Source organism: Felis catus, chromosome D1, assembly GCF_018350175.1.
Source record: "Felis catus isolate Fca126 chromosome D1, F.catus_Fca126_mat1.0, whole genome shotgun sequence".
NCBI classification, from domain to species: Eukaryota; Metazoa; Chordata; class Mammalia; order Carnivora; family Felidae; genus Felis; species Felis catus.
Genome location: NC_058377.1, coordinates 450,046 through 469,836, shown reverse-complemented (window position 1 = coordinate 469,836; position 19,791 = coordinate 450,046). Strand labels below are relative to the sequence as shown.

Here is a 19,791-nt window from a genome sequence, read left to right as displayed (position 1 = left end):
AAAAAAGAGAAAGAAACAAGGAAAGAAAGAAAAAGTCAAAGAAAGAAAGAAGAAAGGGGGAAAGAAGAGACGGAAGGAAGGAAAGGGAAGGGAAGGAGGGAGAGAGGAACGAATGAAGGAGGGAGGGAGGAACGAATGAAGGAAAGCAGGCGGCAGGAGCACGCGGCTGTCCCGCCCCAACCCTCTCCAAGAGCCGGGTTCGATCCCTTTAAAGGAGGGGGCGGCCGGGAGGACGTGGGCGCAGGGCGGGGGGGACGGGCGTCCGGTCGGCATGGTAACTCGTGGGTCGGGCCCCGCGCCCGCCTCTGCTCGCTCCGCCCCCCCACCTCCCCCCCCCCACCGCGGGGCCCCCTCTCCGGCCGCGCTCCGGGCGGGGCCCCCGCTGCGCCCCCAGTGCTGACTCGCCCCCGGGCCGGCCTGGAGCCGCTGGCTAAGCTCGGAGCCGCGCAGCCCGCACGCCCCCCTGCACTTGGTCTCCGCGGCGCCCCGGCCAGCGGGTCCCGGGCCGGCCATGAACCGGAGCCCCGCGTTCGCGCCCCGGAGGGCCGGGTCTCCCCGGAGGGCGGCTGGGGTCGGTGCACGGCGCCAGGAGAGCCGGGACTACCTGCTGCTGGACGCGGGGCCGGGGGACGGCGGCGGGGCTCAGCCCCCGCGGCCGGAGCCGGGTTACCACCGCTGCGGGTGAGTGCTGGGGGGGAGGGGTGCGGGGGGTGGCTACCGCCTCTCCTGTGAGTGCGGGGGATGTAGGGGTGCGGGGGGGGGGCTACCACCCCTTCTGTGAGTGCGGGGGATGTAGGGATGCAGGGGGGCTACCACCCCTCCTGTGAGTGCGGTGTGGGTGTGCGGGGGGTTACCACCGCTGCGGGTGAGTGCTGGGGGGCTGTCGGGGGGGGGGTTGCGGGTGCGGGGGGCCTACGACCGCTGCGGGTGAGTGCGGGGGCAGGGGTGCGGGGGGCATCGAAGGGGGCTACCACCAATGCAAGTGAGTGCGGGAGGAGGGTGGGGGGGAGACCACCGCTGCGAGTGAGTGAGGGGGGTGGGGGGGCAAGGGGGAGCTACCACCCGTCGTGTGAGTACGGGCAGGGGTCGCCACGGGCGGGCGCGGGGGAGGGCGCGTCGCTGTGTGTCCCCGGTGACCGCTCGTGGGGATGTCGGCGGGACTGGGGGAGGAGCGCGACCCCGGGGCGCCCTGTCGGGCGGGTCACGGTCTGGACGCGGAACCGGGGTAGATTCGCGGCCGCTAGACTCGGTCCGCGGGGCGATGCCAGAACTCTTGGGATCTGCGGGGTCCCCGCCCGCCCCTGCCCTGCTCACGGCCAGCTCGGTCAGCAGGCTGCCGGTCGAGCACAAGTTGGAAGGTGTCCCTGCAGGAGTGGACCCGCCCGGCCCTGCCCCTCCTTTCCCCGGGTCGTCCAGCGCCCGACTCTAGGGCACCGACCCGCGGGCTCTCCCCGACCCCTTGGCACCCGGCTCCCACGGAGGGCGCGCAAGGGCGCGGACGTGCGGGGCGGGAGACTCGTCTGCGGTCGCGGTCCCGGCGAGGGGGTCGAGGTCGTCCGCAGCCAGCTCTGAGTAACGAGGGGATTTTACTTAAGAAACTGGAGGTTTTTCTGGGGGGAGGGGAGTGGAATGAGGGCCAAGCCCTCCCTCCCTCCCCAGCCACCCCGAGCTCACTTGCGGCCCAGATAGCGTTTCTGCTCCTGTCGCTTGGCTCCTTCTGGTTAGTGTGGCTTCCTGAAGCGTCACTTTCTTTCCGCACGCGGTTCCCGGGTTCCCGGCCGAGAGCGGTTCCGCGAGAGCTGTGTGTGCTGGGGGTGGGGATGGAGTCGGGGGTGGGGTCGTGGGGGCAGGCTCCTGGCAAACCCCTGTTATGGACCCCTGTCCTTTCAGTCTTGGTCAGGTCCACCCAGAGCCCAGGCCTGGTGCCCTTCCTTTTCTCAGGAGAGGTGAGCCCCCGGAAACGGTGCATCTAATTTTTCCCAAGATAAAAGAAGTAAGTTGGAACTGGTACCGTTCGTCTATGTGCTGTACAATTTGAAAGCATTTACTATTATCTTTTTTCCTTCTCCAAAAATTAAGATCTATTTCACATACCATGGAATTCACTCGTTTACATTGTACAGGTCAGTGGTTAATGCATCTACAGAGCTGTGAAGAAACACCAGGAACATTTTCATCGTCCCCAATGAAGTCTTGTCCTTGACTTTAAATTAGAAAACACTTCTGTGTCTTACAGCACAGTGTCTCTCATGCTTTAATGGACATACGAATTTCCTGGGAATCTTGTTCAAATGCAGACTGTAACTCCAATAGGGCCTACGTGCAGCCCGATATTCTGCATTAACAGCGATCTCTGAGATGTGTTGAGGCTCCTGGTCCATGGACCACACTATAAGGAGCATGGGGATCTATGCCAAGAAAAACAACCAGGAAAAACAAATCGATCCTCGATATTCCGAATACAGCTATTTTCAAATTTGCTTTCAGGGTATATGTTTAAAACCTAAGTGATTTTTTTAATTGGCTTAGACTTGAGATCTAAGCCTGCGGGTTATATATTTAGTAATGTTGTCTGAAGCTAACTTAAACAACTTTAGAAAGCTACATTGCTTTTTAAATTTTTTTTTCTTTTTTCAACGTTTATTTATTTTTGGGACAGAGAGAGACAGAGCATGAACGGGGGAGGGGCAGAGAGAGAGGGAGACACAGAATCGGAAACAGGCTCCAGGCTCCGAGCCATCAGCCCAGAGCCTGACGCGGGGCTCGAACTCACGGACCGCGAGATCGTGACCTGGCTGAAGTCGGACGCTTAACCGACTGCGCCACCCAGGCGCCCCGCTACATTGCTTTTTAAAAATTAGACTGTCCTATAGACAAAATTTAAATTTTTTCAACTGATCATTCTATAGTCAGTCCCTTGTTACTATGTCTGTGAGAAAAAGAATTTGATTTTAAAAACTTGTGGTTGTAAATTAGTGGTGAGAGACACTGGTTCCAAGTTGTCGTGTAAACTTTCTCCAATGCTTTATGCAAATGTGATCCCCCTGCCTTACTGATTTGTCTACTTCTTAACATCACCTACTACCTAGAGAGTAAGTATTTTTCTCTCTTAGTTCAGGAATCTCAGGCGACTAAATGCATAGACCAGGGCAGTAGACAGATGACACATTTTAATTGCTTCAATTCGTAATGAACATCCCCTGTATCATGCTGAAGATAGTATGATGAATTTAAGAGTGAACCATATTCTGGAGTAAGACTTGGCTTTTGTCTAAATCTATTATTTCCGAAGATTCTTTATGTTATATATAATTATATAAATATATTATAGTGTTCATCACTGCTTACTCTGTTTTTCCAGTGGAATAATCTAGTAAGTAAAAATTTAATCAACAACAGCATTCCCCACCTATGATGTATGAGATCAAGCTGTAGAAGACTGCTTCCTTCTGGTGGAGAATAGAAATAAGCCCTTCCTTACACTTTTGACTTTGATTTAAACAATTTCATGTCTTTTGCTAGAGTGGGAGGCTTACTATTTGTGAAAGAGGCACTGTGGATTGGGCCTCACCATTTTCTCAAATCATTGAGATTTTTCCTTTATAAGATCACAGATCATTGCAAGTTGTCATTTCTGTGGGATAAATTCTATGACTTTTGCTAAATATTCTGTTTCATAGTTTGTATATGTAGAAAGATGTTTATGTTACATTATTTATATCATGAGGCTTCTATTCCTGAGGAGTATGGCAAATCATCTTGTTTGAGAGCAGTTACAGATTTTCAGGACTTAATAGTATAAGTGGTAACATTCAAATGGTGTTTAGAAAAAAAAGATTGTTTCCCTTTTTTTTCCCCCAAGTTTTCTCACAAATCAATTAATATACTGTATTTTGATCAGTTTGTAATGGTGATTAGGAGGAAATGGTCCATGTCCTTCCAGGATCCCAGGAGGTATTTCAGAGAGTTATTTCATTTAGAATTTAAAAATATGTCTCTCTAGTCCGTTACTTCTAAACAAGGGGAAGAATCCTGGACGTAAAAAATAATGTGAAGGGTTTCTAACTACTCAGGATCTGAAATACAGTTCCACTAAACTTCTGCTTTGGAAGGACTAATTGGTTAAATGATTGTGAATAATTAAACTGTAAAGTATTCATACACTAAAGCAATGCAGTAGACTGAGATCATCTAAAAAGCTCATGATTACAAACACTTAGTAATACTGGATACAATATTTGACATGATTTTAAAACAGTAACTAATTTTGCAATCAGCCAATCAGTCAATGAGAAAGGATTATTACCATGTACCTGAAGCAGAGAAGTTGAAAGTCAGAGGGTAGCCTGTGTATGAACGGATGCCGTGGCTGCCCCAGGGATTCTGTGTGAACACAGAAGGTGGAGTTTGACGTCTGCATGGACAGAGATGAAGTGAAGGCCTTGGTCCCAGATAAGGCGCAGAGCTGGGACTGAGACATGCCTGCCTCCTGCATAAACCCAGGACCGTTACTGTAATGAACGGTTAGGCTGGAAAAATGCCACCAGCACAGAGTGAGAACAAGACACGTTATTAGTGAGAGGCAAAGAAATCTTCCCCTAAGAATTGTGTTCTTTTAGCCTGCATGTCATGTGAGTTTTTGTTTTTGTTTTGCACACCACCTGCTGACCTAGAAATCTTCAAGTAGAAAAATAGCCCTGGGGCTCCTCAAAGAGTAAAACCCAAAACCATCCTGAAAGCTGGAACCAACCACCTAGAGTGCCAAGGACTTTCAAGAAAACAGCAAGCCCGCTGAGAAAATGCTCCCTGAAATACATGACCAAACACCCAGGGAAACAATCAACCAAGACTGAGTGTGAGCAGATGATACCGTCCATGAGGCAGAGTCAGCATAAGGCATGACAGCAGTGTTTAAACTTAAAGACTTGACATAATACAACAACATGAAAGAGATGGAAAATGGGTGGGTATAAAATGTTGACAGCATATAAGAAGAAATCATACCCTAAGAAAGTAAAAGACTTATTTTTTAAAAAACAAATAGAAAGTCTATACATAAAAATATAGTTTTGAAATAAAAAACTCACTGGAAGGGTTAAAATGCAGATTAATCATAGCATAATTGATGATAATAGCCAGGGTCCAGAGACAGAACTAAATGATAAATATAAACATTGGTGAGTTATGGAGCGAGAAGGGAGGAGACTCAGAAGGAGAGAATACAGACAACAACGCAGAGGCAACATTTGAATAGATAAGGGGTGATAATTTTCCAGAAATGATGAATTGAAGTACAACAATGTTAGGGCAATGCACAAAACTAAACCCATTTCAACATACCATGTTGAAATTGCAGAACATTAAAGATAAGAGGAAATATACCAAGATACAAATGAACTAGGAACAAGATACTTGAGTGCATAAGTTTTAAAATAAAAATATACACAATGGAAATGCATTCATAATGTATCTTGATTCCTGTTATGTCATGTGTAGCTTGAAAGAACTATGGTTTTTCTTTCACGTAAAAGCATTGTTTATTCTGTATTAATGTAATGTTGTAGATACAAAGTTAGTGTTCCTTTGCTGATAGGATCTCTTTGTTTTGTTTTGTTTTTTTTTTTATTTTTTTTCCAACATTTATTTATTTTTGGGACAGAGAGAGACAGAGCGTGAACAGGGGAGGGGCAGAGAGAGAGGGAGACACAGAATCGGAAACAGGCTCCAGGCTCTGAGCCATCAGCCCAGAGCCCGACGCGGGGCTGGAACTCACGGACCGCGAGATCGTGACCAGGCTGAAGTCGGACGCTTAACCGACTGCACCACCCAGGCGCCCCTGATAGGATCTCTTTAAATATGGATATGCATAAAAAGGGATTCGTATGTAGTGGTTTAGATGTCATAGAGAATCCTAGTATCTATTATGACCTTTCAGAAAACCCATAAAGCAAGACCTGGACTTTGGTTAAGGGTTTGCAGTTTGGGAGCTGCTAGCAGGGGAGAAGGAAATGTAAAAATCACCTTCGGATTTGCTTCCCCTGCATTTAGGAGTGGACATCTGCCCCAGCCTGTTGGATTTACTGTGGGTCTTTTCTAGTTGACCACTTTGGAGATCTGTTTTGCACAACAGAAACTACCCATTTTGTTTCCAAATGTCCTCTGGCTTGAAGTAATCAACATCCGCTGATAACAAATTATGATCATGAACATGTTTTTTTTAGGGGGTCAGCTTTGTAGGTTGTGGAGTTATTGCCAGATGTACCGAAAGGCCCACATTTATTCTGTAACAGAATGTTACCTCTAGGAAGACATTGCATCGTTTTTTTTCTAGACAGTTTTGTCCCTTGTGTTGTAAGAAGTAACTTCATAAGGCAATTCATCTTTGCTCCTAGAGAGTAGATCATAAAATGAAAACATTTTCTTGAGTCCATTCTTGTGTTTCTCACTCCTTTATAAAACATGCGAAATATCATTGGACCCAGTTGGATAAAATTACCACTTGTGATTGCTCTTTGTTTAGGAATCTTCTGCTGCTTTCAGTCCAGGGAGAAGTGCTCATCCAAATGCCAAATTCCAGTTAAACTTTGGCGTCTAAAGTTGGTATGCTGTTCAAGACTCTTCAAACCTCGGAACTGATTGACTCGTTTCTTACAGAACGTCTGTTGGCAGCAAGCAATCAGGACTGAGTGTTACAGGGAGCAGAACATACATGATGGCAACTGTTCTCTACCTGATTCGGGTAGCTCAGCCAGGACGAAGGGGAGAAATGATGTTAACCAAAATCATTGACAGTGTAGTGCCAGTGCTGCTTCAGTAGAGGAGGAATCGAAAATATTTACATATATCTGGGGGGAACTAACAGTTTTGAATACCTACCTTGTAGCAGGCCCTTTTCTTGCTATCATGCAAATATAGTTTCCTCTTCAGAGTGGTCACCTGGCTATTTTTAATGTCCCTTTTAAAAAGACAGTGCGGAAATGTAGACATGTTAAGCGATGTTGAGGCAGTTGCACGGCTGGTAAGTCGCTGTGGGTTGGACAGGCAGCACATCTTAGGGAGTGCGGGCTGGCTCATGCGGGCAGAAGGCTGTGAGGTTGCTCGGTGGGGTATGTGGTGACATGTGCTCCTAGAGGGCACCCTCGTCATTTCTTCTTCTCCGTCTTCTCATGGCTACTTGAGAGAGCACAGGTGGGCTCTGATCCCCTGAAACAAGATTGCTGTCCCATGCTCCTGACATTGGGTTGTACTCTGGGTGAGGGGAGGAGGCAGGAAGGAAGGTTATGATGAGCAGTGACACATATGTTCACCTTTGCCTTGTCTTTCTATTGAAATCATCATCTTTAAAGATCAAGCTTTATACTCCACTTCCTCTTTCACTAACTTAGGAATCTATTTATTCATTTATTTCGACCTTGGCCTTACATGACTATGTGTAGCAATAATAAAATTAATAAAGATGAAAATAATAAAAAATTATGAGGGGCTTCTAAGTGCTAGGCTCTCTTCTAAGTGCTGCATACCTTCTACCTGATTTAATACTTATTTAACAAGCTTATGAGGTATGCACTGTTATAATCCCTGGTAAGAAAGAAGAAAGCACCACAGCAGGAAGGGTAAGTGACTTGCTAAAGATTGCACACTTAGTAGTTGACAGAAAGAGGAAGGAAGAAAGGAAGGAGTAGGAAACTCTATTTTATCACTTTTGCAGATAAACAGGGAAACTAGGTTTTAAAACAGCCAATCTTTGTCACCAAAGGAAAATCGTGAATATACAAAAACCCCATACATAATCTGTAGATTACTTACTAATTTTACCAGATGGTACATAAACTGATGATGGCTCTTCCAAGACCACAAGAGAGGAAGCTTTCTTTTTGGCTTCATTTCTGCCTGTCATGTGGATGAAGTTGCTTTTGTGCGGTAACGCAGGCTGTATTGGAAAAACTGACCTCACTCCAGTGTGAGGTGTGAAAGTGAGGATTTCAATGCATGATGTGCATGATTTTTAAAGGCAATTTCCGTGGTATTCATCTGAAAGTGTGTGTTACCGGAAGGCAGTGACAGTGTGGATAGCCATGTGAAGACTGATGCCTGTTCAAGGCCGATTTCATTTTCAAATTCCAGTACCTCTGGTTTGTAGCACAAAACCTTCACACAAAACTCGGAAGAGTTTTCTTTGTGGGGATTTCCAACAAAATCATCTTGAAAGTTACAATAATTGGAAATGACATGATTTATAAAGCGTAAAATTCTTTTAGGTACTTAAGCTGTTACAGATAAAACTCGGGTCTGTTGCTAGTATGTTGACTTCTTTGAGGAAGAATTGTGCATTGAAGGGTTGAAGGGTGGCTTGCCGTGGTGACTTCAAAGCTGATCCCTGGGCACAGTGAGAATCCCCACTACTGCCCAGGGCAATGTTTTCTGCAGAACAGCTTTTCTTGGAGGGCATTCAGGGCCAGACATTGTATTCCATTTTGCAGAATGCATTACTCTCTTTCAGTAAATATTTGTTTAAGCTCCTTTGATGTTCTAGGCAGCATATCTCATTGAATCTAAAGTTCTATCAATTGTGAAGCCTGCCCTGATATTTTAATTTTTTTTAAAGTTTATTTATTTATTTTTTTGAGAAGAGAGAGACAGAGCATGAGCGGGGTAGGAGACAGAAAGAGGGAGACACAGAATCTGAAACAGGCTCCAAGCTCTGAGTTGTCAGCACAGAGCCTGACTTGGGGCTCGAACCCACGGACCGTGAGATCATGACCTGAGCCGAAGTCAGACGCTTAACCGACTGAGCCACCCAGGCGCCCCTGCCCTGATATTTTATATACATTCAAAACACAAGCAAAAAATGCTGTCAGTTAAACTATACTTTAGGTTTTTGTTTTGTATCTATTGAAACAGCTCTTTGTACTTAGATATAGATTTGGTCACATGTAACTCTTATACATATATGAGAAAAGGAAATATAAAGAAAATAAATTTGGTTAAAGTATTCCCACAGCTCCTTCACATTCAGAAATGGACTGAGTCACTTTGCAACTCAGAGACTTCATTGCCCATGTTTTCCCACGTGGAGGTGTCCTCTGTGTCAGAAAGAACAGTGGACGCAACATTTTCTTAAAGAACTTGTGGATTCCCTGATGGACCAAACGCTGTTGGTGCTGGGCAATTAACAGGACTTTGCAATCATGTGGAGCTAGCCTATTTTGCTAAATAGTTTCTGGTGTTTGCTGTTAGCGTAAATGACAGAAGACGTGGGGCAGGAAAGATGATGAGGCAAAGGCTATCCTTGATGGTGTGTCCCACAGTTACGAGGTTTGAACTTTCTTCTCTCGCTGACTTTAAAACACAGATAAGACTATGACAGTCTTGCTTTACGTGGTGAACTACTTTGATCCTCACAGCAAACCTGTGTGGTAGGGTCTAGGATTTCCGTCTGTAAAAGAGGAAGCAGAGGTTCAAAAGCACAAGGTGCCTTCCCATTTTATGGCTGTCAGGCATCTGAACCAGAACTTGAGCTCATATTGGACAGCTTATTTGGGCTTATGTTTGCTTGCTTGCTTGCTTGCTCGCTTGTTTTTTGCCCCTCTCTGTCTGTACCTCTTTCCCTCCAGGAGAACCACATCTCCACGAGGACAGGGATCTAGTCTGTGAACAGTGACTGAGAACTATTCAGCATTAAATGTTTGGTGAATGAGTGAATTGATGTTTGCTTTGTACAAACTGATGTCAGTGGATTGGCCTTATCTCTGAAATGCTTGTCTTTCTCGTCCTTAAATGGTGTTGCTAGACTTTGGCATTAAGATGCCATGTTTTCATCTTAGCTTTTTCAGAAACACCACACTGTCAGATTCTGTTCTTGCAGCGCAGGTCATTTGATGAATTCCAAGAGCATGTGGTATATACTTGAGCCCTGAAATGGTGCTCATTTAATATCTGTGATAATCCTACAAACAAGAAAATATGAATATAAACTATTTCTTTTTTTGCATTGTGCTGATAAAACACCCATGGGAATTTATCTTTTCTGTTTTTACTAAAATGGTAAGAGGAAAGGTTCTTGGATTTTTATGTAAGCTCATGGAAATAATTTTTATAAAAACTGAACTTTCAAAGACCAAAACTGATTATATCTAGGAAAGTCTTCAATACTTAAATGAAATAATCCAATTTAAAATGGAGAAAGTGGGAAAGGAATGGTTAAGTGAAAATGGTCTGAAAGTTGCATATTATTGATAATAGATTTGGACCTTGATTTGGACCAAGTTGTGCCTGGGCAAACCTTACAGTCAAAGTCATTTAGTTGCTTTTCATTATAATCTGTCTTCTAAAAGATCAATTATTTTCAAATTGTATTATAATCCCCCGTCTGCCCAGAGAGGCTTGGCAGTTATCTTCACCCCCTTCTTACATGCAAGAGTCTGAGACACACTCACTAGAAAATTACAGTGAGAGGTATTTACTAAAGGAGCAGTGTTGCACATTATGTGATGTAAACACTGAGAATATATTAGCAGCTTCTTGTCTAAACACATATACCAGAGGGTGAGAATGTGGTTGCAATCTGGCTGTTGAATCACCTGGATTATTTTTAAAAATACAGATTCCTTAAGAATTATGAAAGCCCAACTAAATCAGAATTACCAGGGGTATTGCCTAAGAGTAACATTTAAAAATAATCCCACCAGAGGGGTACCTAGGTGGTTCAGCCTTTTGATTTCGGCTCAGGTCGTGATCTCATGGTTCACGAGATCAAGCCCCGTGTCAGGCTCTGCGCTGTCAGTGTGGAACCTGCTTGGGATTCTCTCTTCCTGCTGCTCCCCTCTCCACCCTCCTTCTCAAGAATAAATAAATACTAGACATTTTTTAAATTCCACTAGCATTTTGGTATTCAATTGTATCAGCTACTTTATTTAGATTCATTATGAAAACCAGAGTTAGGAACTAAAGCTAATTTAAATCAAGAAAACCATTACTGTGTATTCATCTAAGAATAAAGCCGTGAGATTAAAACATTCATTTTTTTCTAACTAGGATCCAATGATCAGGTATTATCGGGTAAGTTGCGAAATATTGTCTTTTTATCCAGCAAATTCTCATCAAATACTACTGTATGCCAGGTACCGTTGATATATTTTAGGAGAATAATGACGTGTCTGTATCTTACGCTTGATACAGTGTCAGGAAAGTAATTTAGTGTTTTATGAGAAAGTATGAGAAAAATGACTTTTCAAGTTTGTTTCTTAAATAAAAATAAGATGAAGTAATTTTATATTTGTACTAAAGGACCAAGAAATTTTATTTTTATCTTCATATTGACCTTCTTCCTGATGTGGATTATCTGAAATTTCAGAAGATGTGGAGTAAGTTTGTTCTTACTCAGATCACCCAAGATTTTATGGGGTAAAATTACCCAAGGGGTGAACATTTTCTTGTTAAATAAGCTCATTATCACTTAGCTGGCTTTCTTTTTCTAAATATTATGAGGTTTTGGAAGACTTTTTTGAAATTCTGCCTCCGATGATGTATGTTGGCAGTCATCTTATTACAAAACAACTAGGTTCTGCATAAAACAATTTATATTTCTCTGCTTGCAGGAAGTAAGGGAAGTAACCAGCCCAGCCCCTGTCTGTACACATAAATACACATGTACAAAGGCTTAGGCTAGCAGAGCAGCATTGCAGAGTGAGTTCTCATGAAAGGCAGAATTCCTGAAATCGGGTTCAGGACACCACCTTGGACTCCTCAGTTAACTCCAATCCCCTAGCTTCTGTGCAGGTTGGTGATCCTTGATTTGAGTGTGTATTTATTTAATTCACCCAACACAAGAAAACAGCCATCATGAGTAGGAGTCCGCAGAAACCACATACAAGGTATAAACTGTTGAAGGAATTCATATAAGGATTAGCAATAAGAGTATAAAATGATTTTGTATGAGTTGTGTAAAGAAATAAAGATGGAATCCCAAAAGTGAACAAGCATAAGAAAATTGTTCAAAATGAGCAGGAATACTGAAAAAAAAAATCCAGAAAACAATAATACAACTTTCATAAATAAAAATTATCAGTGAGTTACAAAGATCGATAGACCAGAGTTAGCTCTGGAAGATTGCATGTAGCCTGAAACAGAATTGCCTGTAAGGGAAGAGAAGTTAGCTGTAACCTGGAAGATACACATTGAGAAATTTCTCAAAATGCAGAAAGAAAAGAAATATAACCTGTGAGAGAGGTTAAGACATGTAGAGGCTAGAATTGGAAAGACCAGGTTACATATATTCAAAATCCCGTAAACAATAAACAGAATTGTGGTTGAGGAAATAACTGGAAAAATAGTGTATAAGTCCTAAGAACTGGTGAGCGATAAGGCTACAGAGAAGCCACAAAATGAGAGAATAGAGAGATCCACACACAGGTACAAGGAACTAGAACTGGATTATACCAACTTCATTAAAAATCATCTTGTATGGGACACCGCGGGGCTCAGCTGGTTAGCTCTGGATTTTGGCTCAGGTAATGATCTCATGATTTGTGAGTTCAAGCCCTGCATTGGGCTCTGTGCTGACTGCAAGTGGGATATTCTCTCTCTCTCTCAAAAAAAAAAAAAAAAAAAATTCTTGTGAACAGCCAGAGAGTAAAATACAAATCACCTACCAAGGAAAGAATTTTATTTTAGTGAACTTCTCAACAGCAGCATTGGCAAGAGAAGGTAGCAGAATGACATATTCAAAGTCACATTAATGTTTTGTACTAAGGAACATTCTGTTTCAAGAAAGAGTTTGAAACAAAGACATTTTCAGGGAAAAAAAAACCAAAAGAGTTTATAACCACCATATTCACATGAAAAGGACATGTAAAGGATGTACTGATCTTTCTCAATTTATGATGGGGTTACATCCCAATAACTCGTTCCCAACTTACTGAATTTCATAGTTTAGTCTTGCCCGCCTTAAAGGTTCTCGGAACACTTACATTATTTTACAGTTGGGCAGAATCATCTAATAAAAGCCATTTTATAATAAAGTGTTGAATATTTCATGTAATTTATTTTTAAAAAAATTTTTTTAACGTTTATTTATTTTTGAGACAGAGGGAGACAGAGCATGAACGGGAGAGGGTCACAGAGAGAGGGAGACACAGAATCTGAAACAGGCTCCAGGCTCTGAGCTGTCGGCACAGAGCCCAACGCAGGGCTCGAACCCACAGACCGTGAGATCATGACCTGAACCGAAGTCGATCGCTTAACCGACTGAGCCACCCAGGCGCCCCTCATGTAATTTATTGAAGACTGTACTGGAAGTGGAAAGCAGAGTGGTTTTCCCTGGTGGACAAGGAGCTGTGCCCAGCATCACCAGAGTTATCATACCACATGTTGCTGGTCCTGGAAAAAATATCAAAATGCAGCATTTGATGTATGGTTTCTACTGAATGCAGATCATTTTCACATTATAATGAAGTAAAAAAATTGTAAGCTGGACCATTGTAAACCAGGGACAGTCTGTACTGTATTTTGGAAATGGAAACTTTTCCTAGGAGGATGGTCTGAGGTAAGAAAGGAAGGAGAGCAATGAAACAGATACATATATAGGTAACTTTAACCATTCTCCTATACTAATAATTGCTAATGTGTGAGTTTAAAAAAAGGACAGAAATAAAATACTCAACAATGTCATGTAAGCTGGGAGCAAGTCACCATACTTAAAAAAATCCTAGAGATGTATTGTTTGGGAGTGGATGATGATTTAACATCAAAGGTAGACTATACAAGAATATATACAAAAGTAGAAATAGAGTAGAACTCCTTGGATCACTGGAGAGAAAATAAAGAGGAAGAGGAAAGCAGACAAACAAAGAACTAGGGAAAAACAAGTAAGGGAAAAGAAGCCTAGAGAAAGAAACAGGATAAATTCAAAGCCAAAAATGAGATGGTAAAAACAAGTCCATATATATCAGTTAAGATAATAAAAATAACTGGTGAAATTCACCAAGGGGATAACACAGATTTGCAAAATGGATTTTTCTTAATCTAGCTATTTTTCATTTAAATATGAGATATCCCTAAGACATAAGGATATGGAAAAACTGGATATCAACAGAGGAAGAAAGCTATGTCTAGAAAGCACAAAGAGAAATATGGGTAGGTACAGTAAACCAAAAGAAAAAATGCTTTAAAGGAAAAGCTGTTAGTAGGGAAATAGAGGGGCCACTACAAAATTATAAAAAGTATAATTCATCTTTCAGGTGTAAAAGTAAAAACCTTGCATACCCACCATGAAGTAGCCTTAGAAATAAAAGCAAATATAAAGGAACTCTAAAAGCCGTATTGAAAACCTACCATCATAGTGGGGAATCTCAATTTTCAATAGGTTGAATAAACATTTTTAAATAAGGAAAACTTGAAAGTTAAATGATCTAGCATGATTTATTTGACATATATAAAATCTGGCTATTTAAAGAATGTCCACTGTTTTTCAAACACATGTGAAACATTAAAATTTGTTGGCTCTGCTTCTAGCACATATAAATTGTAGCAAAGGATATGTATCTCATAGACTGTATGATCACAATACAATTGAATTATTTAAATATCCTGAGGCGAGAGAAACAAAAGCAAAAATGAACTATTGGGATTTCATCAAAATAAAACTTTTCTGCATAGCAAAGAACACAATCAACAAAAGTAAAAGACGATCAATGGAATGGGAGAAGATATTCGTAAACGACGTATCTGATAAAGGGTTAGTATCCAAAATCTATAAAGAACTTATAAAACTCAAAACCAAAAACAAATAACCTAGTTAAGAAATGGGCAGAAGACATGAATAGACACTTTTCCAAAGGGGACATCCACATGGCTTACAGACACATGGAAAGACGCTCAACATCACTGATTATTAGGGAAATATGAATCAAAACCACAATGAGATATCATCTCACACCTGTCAGAATGGCTAAAATAAAAAACTCAGGAAACAAGTATTGGTGAGGATGTGGAGGAAAGGAACTCTCATATAGCAAAAATAGTTTCATAAATTAGAAAATTATGCATTTATATATACATTTCATGGATAAAGAAGAAACTATAATAGTTTTAAAATACTTAAAGATAAATTACAATGAAAATGTTTCAGATGCTAAAAATTTGAAAATTTAACACACAGTGGCCAATTTCTAGAATAATAGAACATAGCAAAACTGACTCATGAAGCTAGAGAAGTCCTAAATGGTTTTTATAACAAATAAAGGAATTGAATCAGTATATAAAAATCTTCTCATAAAGAAAAGATGGATTCAGAGAATTTTATAAGTTTTAACATTTCGTTTTTTTCCTTTTAAGTTTTTGTTTTAATTTCAGTTACTTAACATACAGTATAATACTAGATTCAGGTGTACAATATAGTGATTCAACACTTCCATACATCACCCGGTACTCATCACAGTTTAGTCCTTAATCTTTATCACCTATTGAACTCATCATCCTAACCACTTCCCCTCTGGTGACCATCAGTGTGTTCTCTATAGTTAAGAGTCTGTTTCTTGGTTTGCCTCTCTCTCTTTTTTTTTTCTTTTTCCCATTTGATCATTTGTTTTGTTCTTGAATTCCACAAAGGAGTGAAATCATATGGTATTTGTCTTTCTTTGACTGACTTATTTCATTTAGCATAATACTCTCTAGTTCGATCCATGTAGTTGCAAATGATAATTCATTCTTTTTGATTTCTGAGTAATATTCCATTGTGTGTATATATTTACCACATCTTCTTTATCCATTCATCTGTAGATGGACATTTGGGCCCTTTCCATAGTTTGGTTATTACTGCTAGTGCTCCTATAATCATCGTGATACATGTGCCCCTTCGAATCAACATTTTTGTATCTTTTGGATAAATACCTAGTAGTACAGTTGCTGGGTCTAGGGTAGTTCTATCTTCAACTTTCTGAGGAACCTCTCTCCATATGTTCTCCAGAATGGCTGCACCAGTTTGCATTCCCACCAACAGTGCAAAAGGGTTCCTCTTTATCTGCATCCTCACCAACATCTGTTGTTGCCTGAATTGTTAATTTTAGCCATTCTCATAGGTGTGAGGTGGTATCTCATTGTGGCTTTGATTTGTATTTCCCTGGTGATGAGTGATATTGAGCATCTCTTCATGTGTCTGTTAGCCATCTGATGTCTTCTCTGGAGAAGTGTCTACTCATGTCTTCTGCCCATTTTTTTTAAGTTTATTTTTATTTATTTTGAGAAAGAGTGAGAGCAGGGGAAGGGCAGAGAGATTGGGAGAGAGGCAATCACAAGTAGGCTCAGCACTGTCAGTGCAGAACCTGATGAGGGTCTTGAACTCATGAACTGCGAGATCATGACCTGAGCTGAAATCAAGAGTTGGAGGCTTAACCGGCTGAGCCACCCAGGTATCCTTCTTCTGCCCGTTTCTTAAATGGATTATTTATTTTTTAGATGTTGAGTTTGATAAATTATTTATAGGTTTTGGAAACTAGATTATTTTCCGATATGTTATTTGCAAATACCTTGTACCTTTCTGTATGTTACCTTTTAGTTTTGTTGATTGTTTCCTTTGCTGTGCAGAAACTTTTTATCTTGATGAGGTCCCAATAGTTCATTTATGCCTCTATTTCCCATGTATCCGGCTATCCTAGTGAGAAGTTACTTCTGCTGAGGTCAAAGAATTTGCTGCCTTTGCTCTCCTCTAGGATTTTGATGGTTTCCTGTATCACATTTAGGTCATTCATCCATTTTGAATTTATTTTTGTGTGTAATGTAAGAAAGTGGTCCAGTTTCATTCTTCTGCACGTTGCTGTCCAGTTTTCCCAGCACCATTTGTTGAAGAGATTGTCTTTTTTCCATAGGATATTCTTTCCTCCTTTGTTGAAGATGAGTTGACCATATGGTTGTGGGTGTATTGCTGCTTTAAAAATTTTTTTCTTTTTCAGTGTATTTTGTCAATTTAATCACAATATGTTATAGTGTGGATCTACTTTTGTTTATTTTTATGGGAATTCTCTGTGCCTTCTGCATTTGGATATCTGTTTCCTTTTACAGATTAGGGAAGTTTTTAGCTATTGTATCTTCAAATAAATTTTCTGCCCCCTTTTCTCTCTTCTTCTCCTGGGACTCCAGTAATATGAATGTTACTATATTTGATGGAGTCACTGAGTTCCCTAAGTCTCTTCTCATTTTGTGTAATTCTTTTTTCTCTCTTTTGTTCAACTTAATTATTTTCCATTAGACTGCTTTTTAGATCATTAATTCATTCCTCTGCTTCTTCCATCCTGTTGTTTATTCCATCAGGTGTGTTTCTTATTTCATTTATTGAGCCCTTTATCTCTGCTATTTTATTCCTTATCTTTATGTTTTGGGTCTCATTCATGCTTTCCACTCTATTCTCAATTCCAGTGAGTATTCTTATGATCATTACTTTAAATTCTTTATCAGATGTATTTTTCATATCTGTTTTGCCTGAATTCTCTGGTCATGACCTTCTCTGTTTCTTCTCTGTAAACTTCTCTGTTTCCTCATTTTGTCTGCCTCTGTGTGTGTTAGGAAAGTCAGCTGCATCTTCTGCACTTGAGGGTAATAACCTTATGAGGAAGAGGTCGTGTAGTGCCCTGCTGTGTAGTGTCCCCTGTTCCCCAGGGTCTGGCACTTCTGGGAGTGTCTCCAGGGTGTGCTGCATATGCACTGCTGTCGTGTTATGGCCACTTTATCCTTCAGGCCAGTTGTATTCAGAGACTCTCTTTGCCTGCTGTGGGCAGTGTTTGGTCCCTGGCCTTTATGTGGTGAGTTGTAACTAGGTGTGTTGTTGATCTTCTTGTGAAATGGGACCTGTCACCACCTCCCCTAGAATTGAGGCTCTGCAAAATTCCTGTGTCAGGAGATGTGGTGAAAGCAAGGATATGGACCTGGCTTCTCTGGGATGGGTGAGCGGTGCATGACTGGGAAGGGCATTTTCACTGTAATGTGTGGGGGGCAGTGAGTCTTGGTGGAAGGAGGTTACATAATGAGTGTTGGCACTGTGCTTGTTCATGCAGGTGGCCCTGTGCTTACACTAAGGGGCAAGGGAGGGAAATGGTGCCGGCTAGTTCCTTTGTTGCCAGAGGGGTTTCTCTGTGAATGCTGCATATCTCGGACATGGTCTGAGATGAGCAAGTAATCTGCCTTGTGTGCCCAGATGTTCCTCAGGTGAATTTTCCATGCTGTCCATCTCCAGGTTGTTTGCCTGCCTTCTCCCCAGGAGTTAGGGCAGTGCCCTCTGGGCTTCCTCCCAGCCAAGCCTTCTGACCTTTGAAACTCTAGGCTTTAAGCCACCCCCCCCCCCTATTGGTGGCAAGAACTCAGGAAATTTGGCCCCTCTCACTTCCCAAGTATGAGGTCATTTTCCCCATGTGCTCCCTTGTGTGCTAGTCTGTCTTTTCCCCTTCTCCACGACTGTGGCTTTCTTTGCACTGTGGAGTCCCCAATCTGTTTTTCCCCAAAACTGCATTTCCACACTTCCTACCTTCTTTGATGTGGCCTCTTCTCTCCCTTTAGTTGTGGAGTTTGTTTTGTCAGTCTTTGGGTCGATATCTGGAGTATTTAGGGTGATCTGGCAGTTACCTAGTTGTGTTTATGGAAGGAGGTGAGCATAGGGTACTCCTACTCCACTACCGTCTTCTAACCAGTAACAAACTGCTTTTTAAAATGTTTATTTATTTAAATTGAGACACACAGAGAGAGAGTGAGCATGTGAGCAGGAGAGGAGCCGAGAGAGAGGGAGAGAGAATCCTAAGCAGGCTCCTTGCTGTCAGCACAGAACCTGATGTGGGGCTTGATCTCATGAACTGTGAGATCATGACCTGAGCCAAAATCAAGAGTCAGACACTTAACCAACTGAGCCACCCAGGTGCCCCAACTACAAATTTCTTAAAGGTAGATCACTTCATCCTCTGTCCCCCTCTGTCTCTGCCCCACCCCTGCTCATGCTCTTTCTCTCTCAAAAATAAATAAACATTAAAAAAAAAGATAATTTCAGTCGCACACAAACTCTTACAATGGAATCATTGTAACCATCATACACCATCCAAAATAGTATAAAGAAATAACATTATAGGGAAATTTTATTCATCAATATAAATACAAAATTTTCTGAACAAAATGTTGGTAAACCAAATCCAGAATGTAAAGTAAATAAGCTATGTAATTCACCACATCAGTAAATTAAAATAGAAAATCTATATGATCATCTCTGTAGAGACAGAAGCATTTGATGAATTTCAGTATTGATTCATGATAAAACTCAATGAAATAGGAATCTCCACTAATCTTTAGGAAGATATTCTTAATATTGAAGTCTTGAATACCTTTCTTCTTAAATTCAAGAGCAAAACAATGCCCACATCACTGCTCCTGTAAGCATGTAATGGAGCCTCAATAAGCATAGAAGAAAAGTGAAAGAAATAAAAATGGTAAGTTTGTAAATAAAGAAATAGAACCGTGTCATTATTATATTAGTATTAGAACATTATTCATAATGTCCAAGATATGGAAACAACTTAAGTGCCCATCAGTGGATGAATGAATAAAGATGTGATATATATACAATGAAAAAGAAGGAAGTCCTGCAGTATGCAATAACATGGGTGGGCCTGGAGGGCATTATGTTAAGTGAAATAAGCCAGACAGAGAAAGACAAATTCTGCATGGCATCATTTATAAGTGCACTCAAAAACAAACACAGTGTTTTTGCTCAGTCAGTTGAGTGTATGACTTTGGCTCAGGTCATGATCTCACAGTCTGTGG

General features: G+C 41.6%; 1 protein-coding gene across 5 annotated transcripts in view; it reads left to right on the top strand.

Annotated features, from left to right (window-relative positions):
- The first annotated feature begins 330 nt into the window (after positions 1-330).
- Positions 331-19,791, top strand: part of TRPC6 (transient receptor potential cation channel subfamily C member 6) — a 133,285-nt gene continuing 113,824 nt past the window's right edge. The window contains exon 1 of one of the 5 annotated variants that reach the window (XM_045038168.1): positions 331-681. In XM_045038168.1, coding sequence (XP_044894103.1) covers positions 512-681 — 170 coding nt within the window. In that variant the 5' untranslated portion in view covers positions 331-511. The remainder of the gene's footprint in view (positions 682-19,791) is intronic. The other 4 variants (XM_023239036.2, XM_023239035.2, XM_045038173.1 and 1 more) reach the window with 4 other exon arrangements.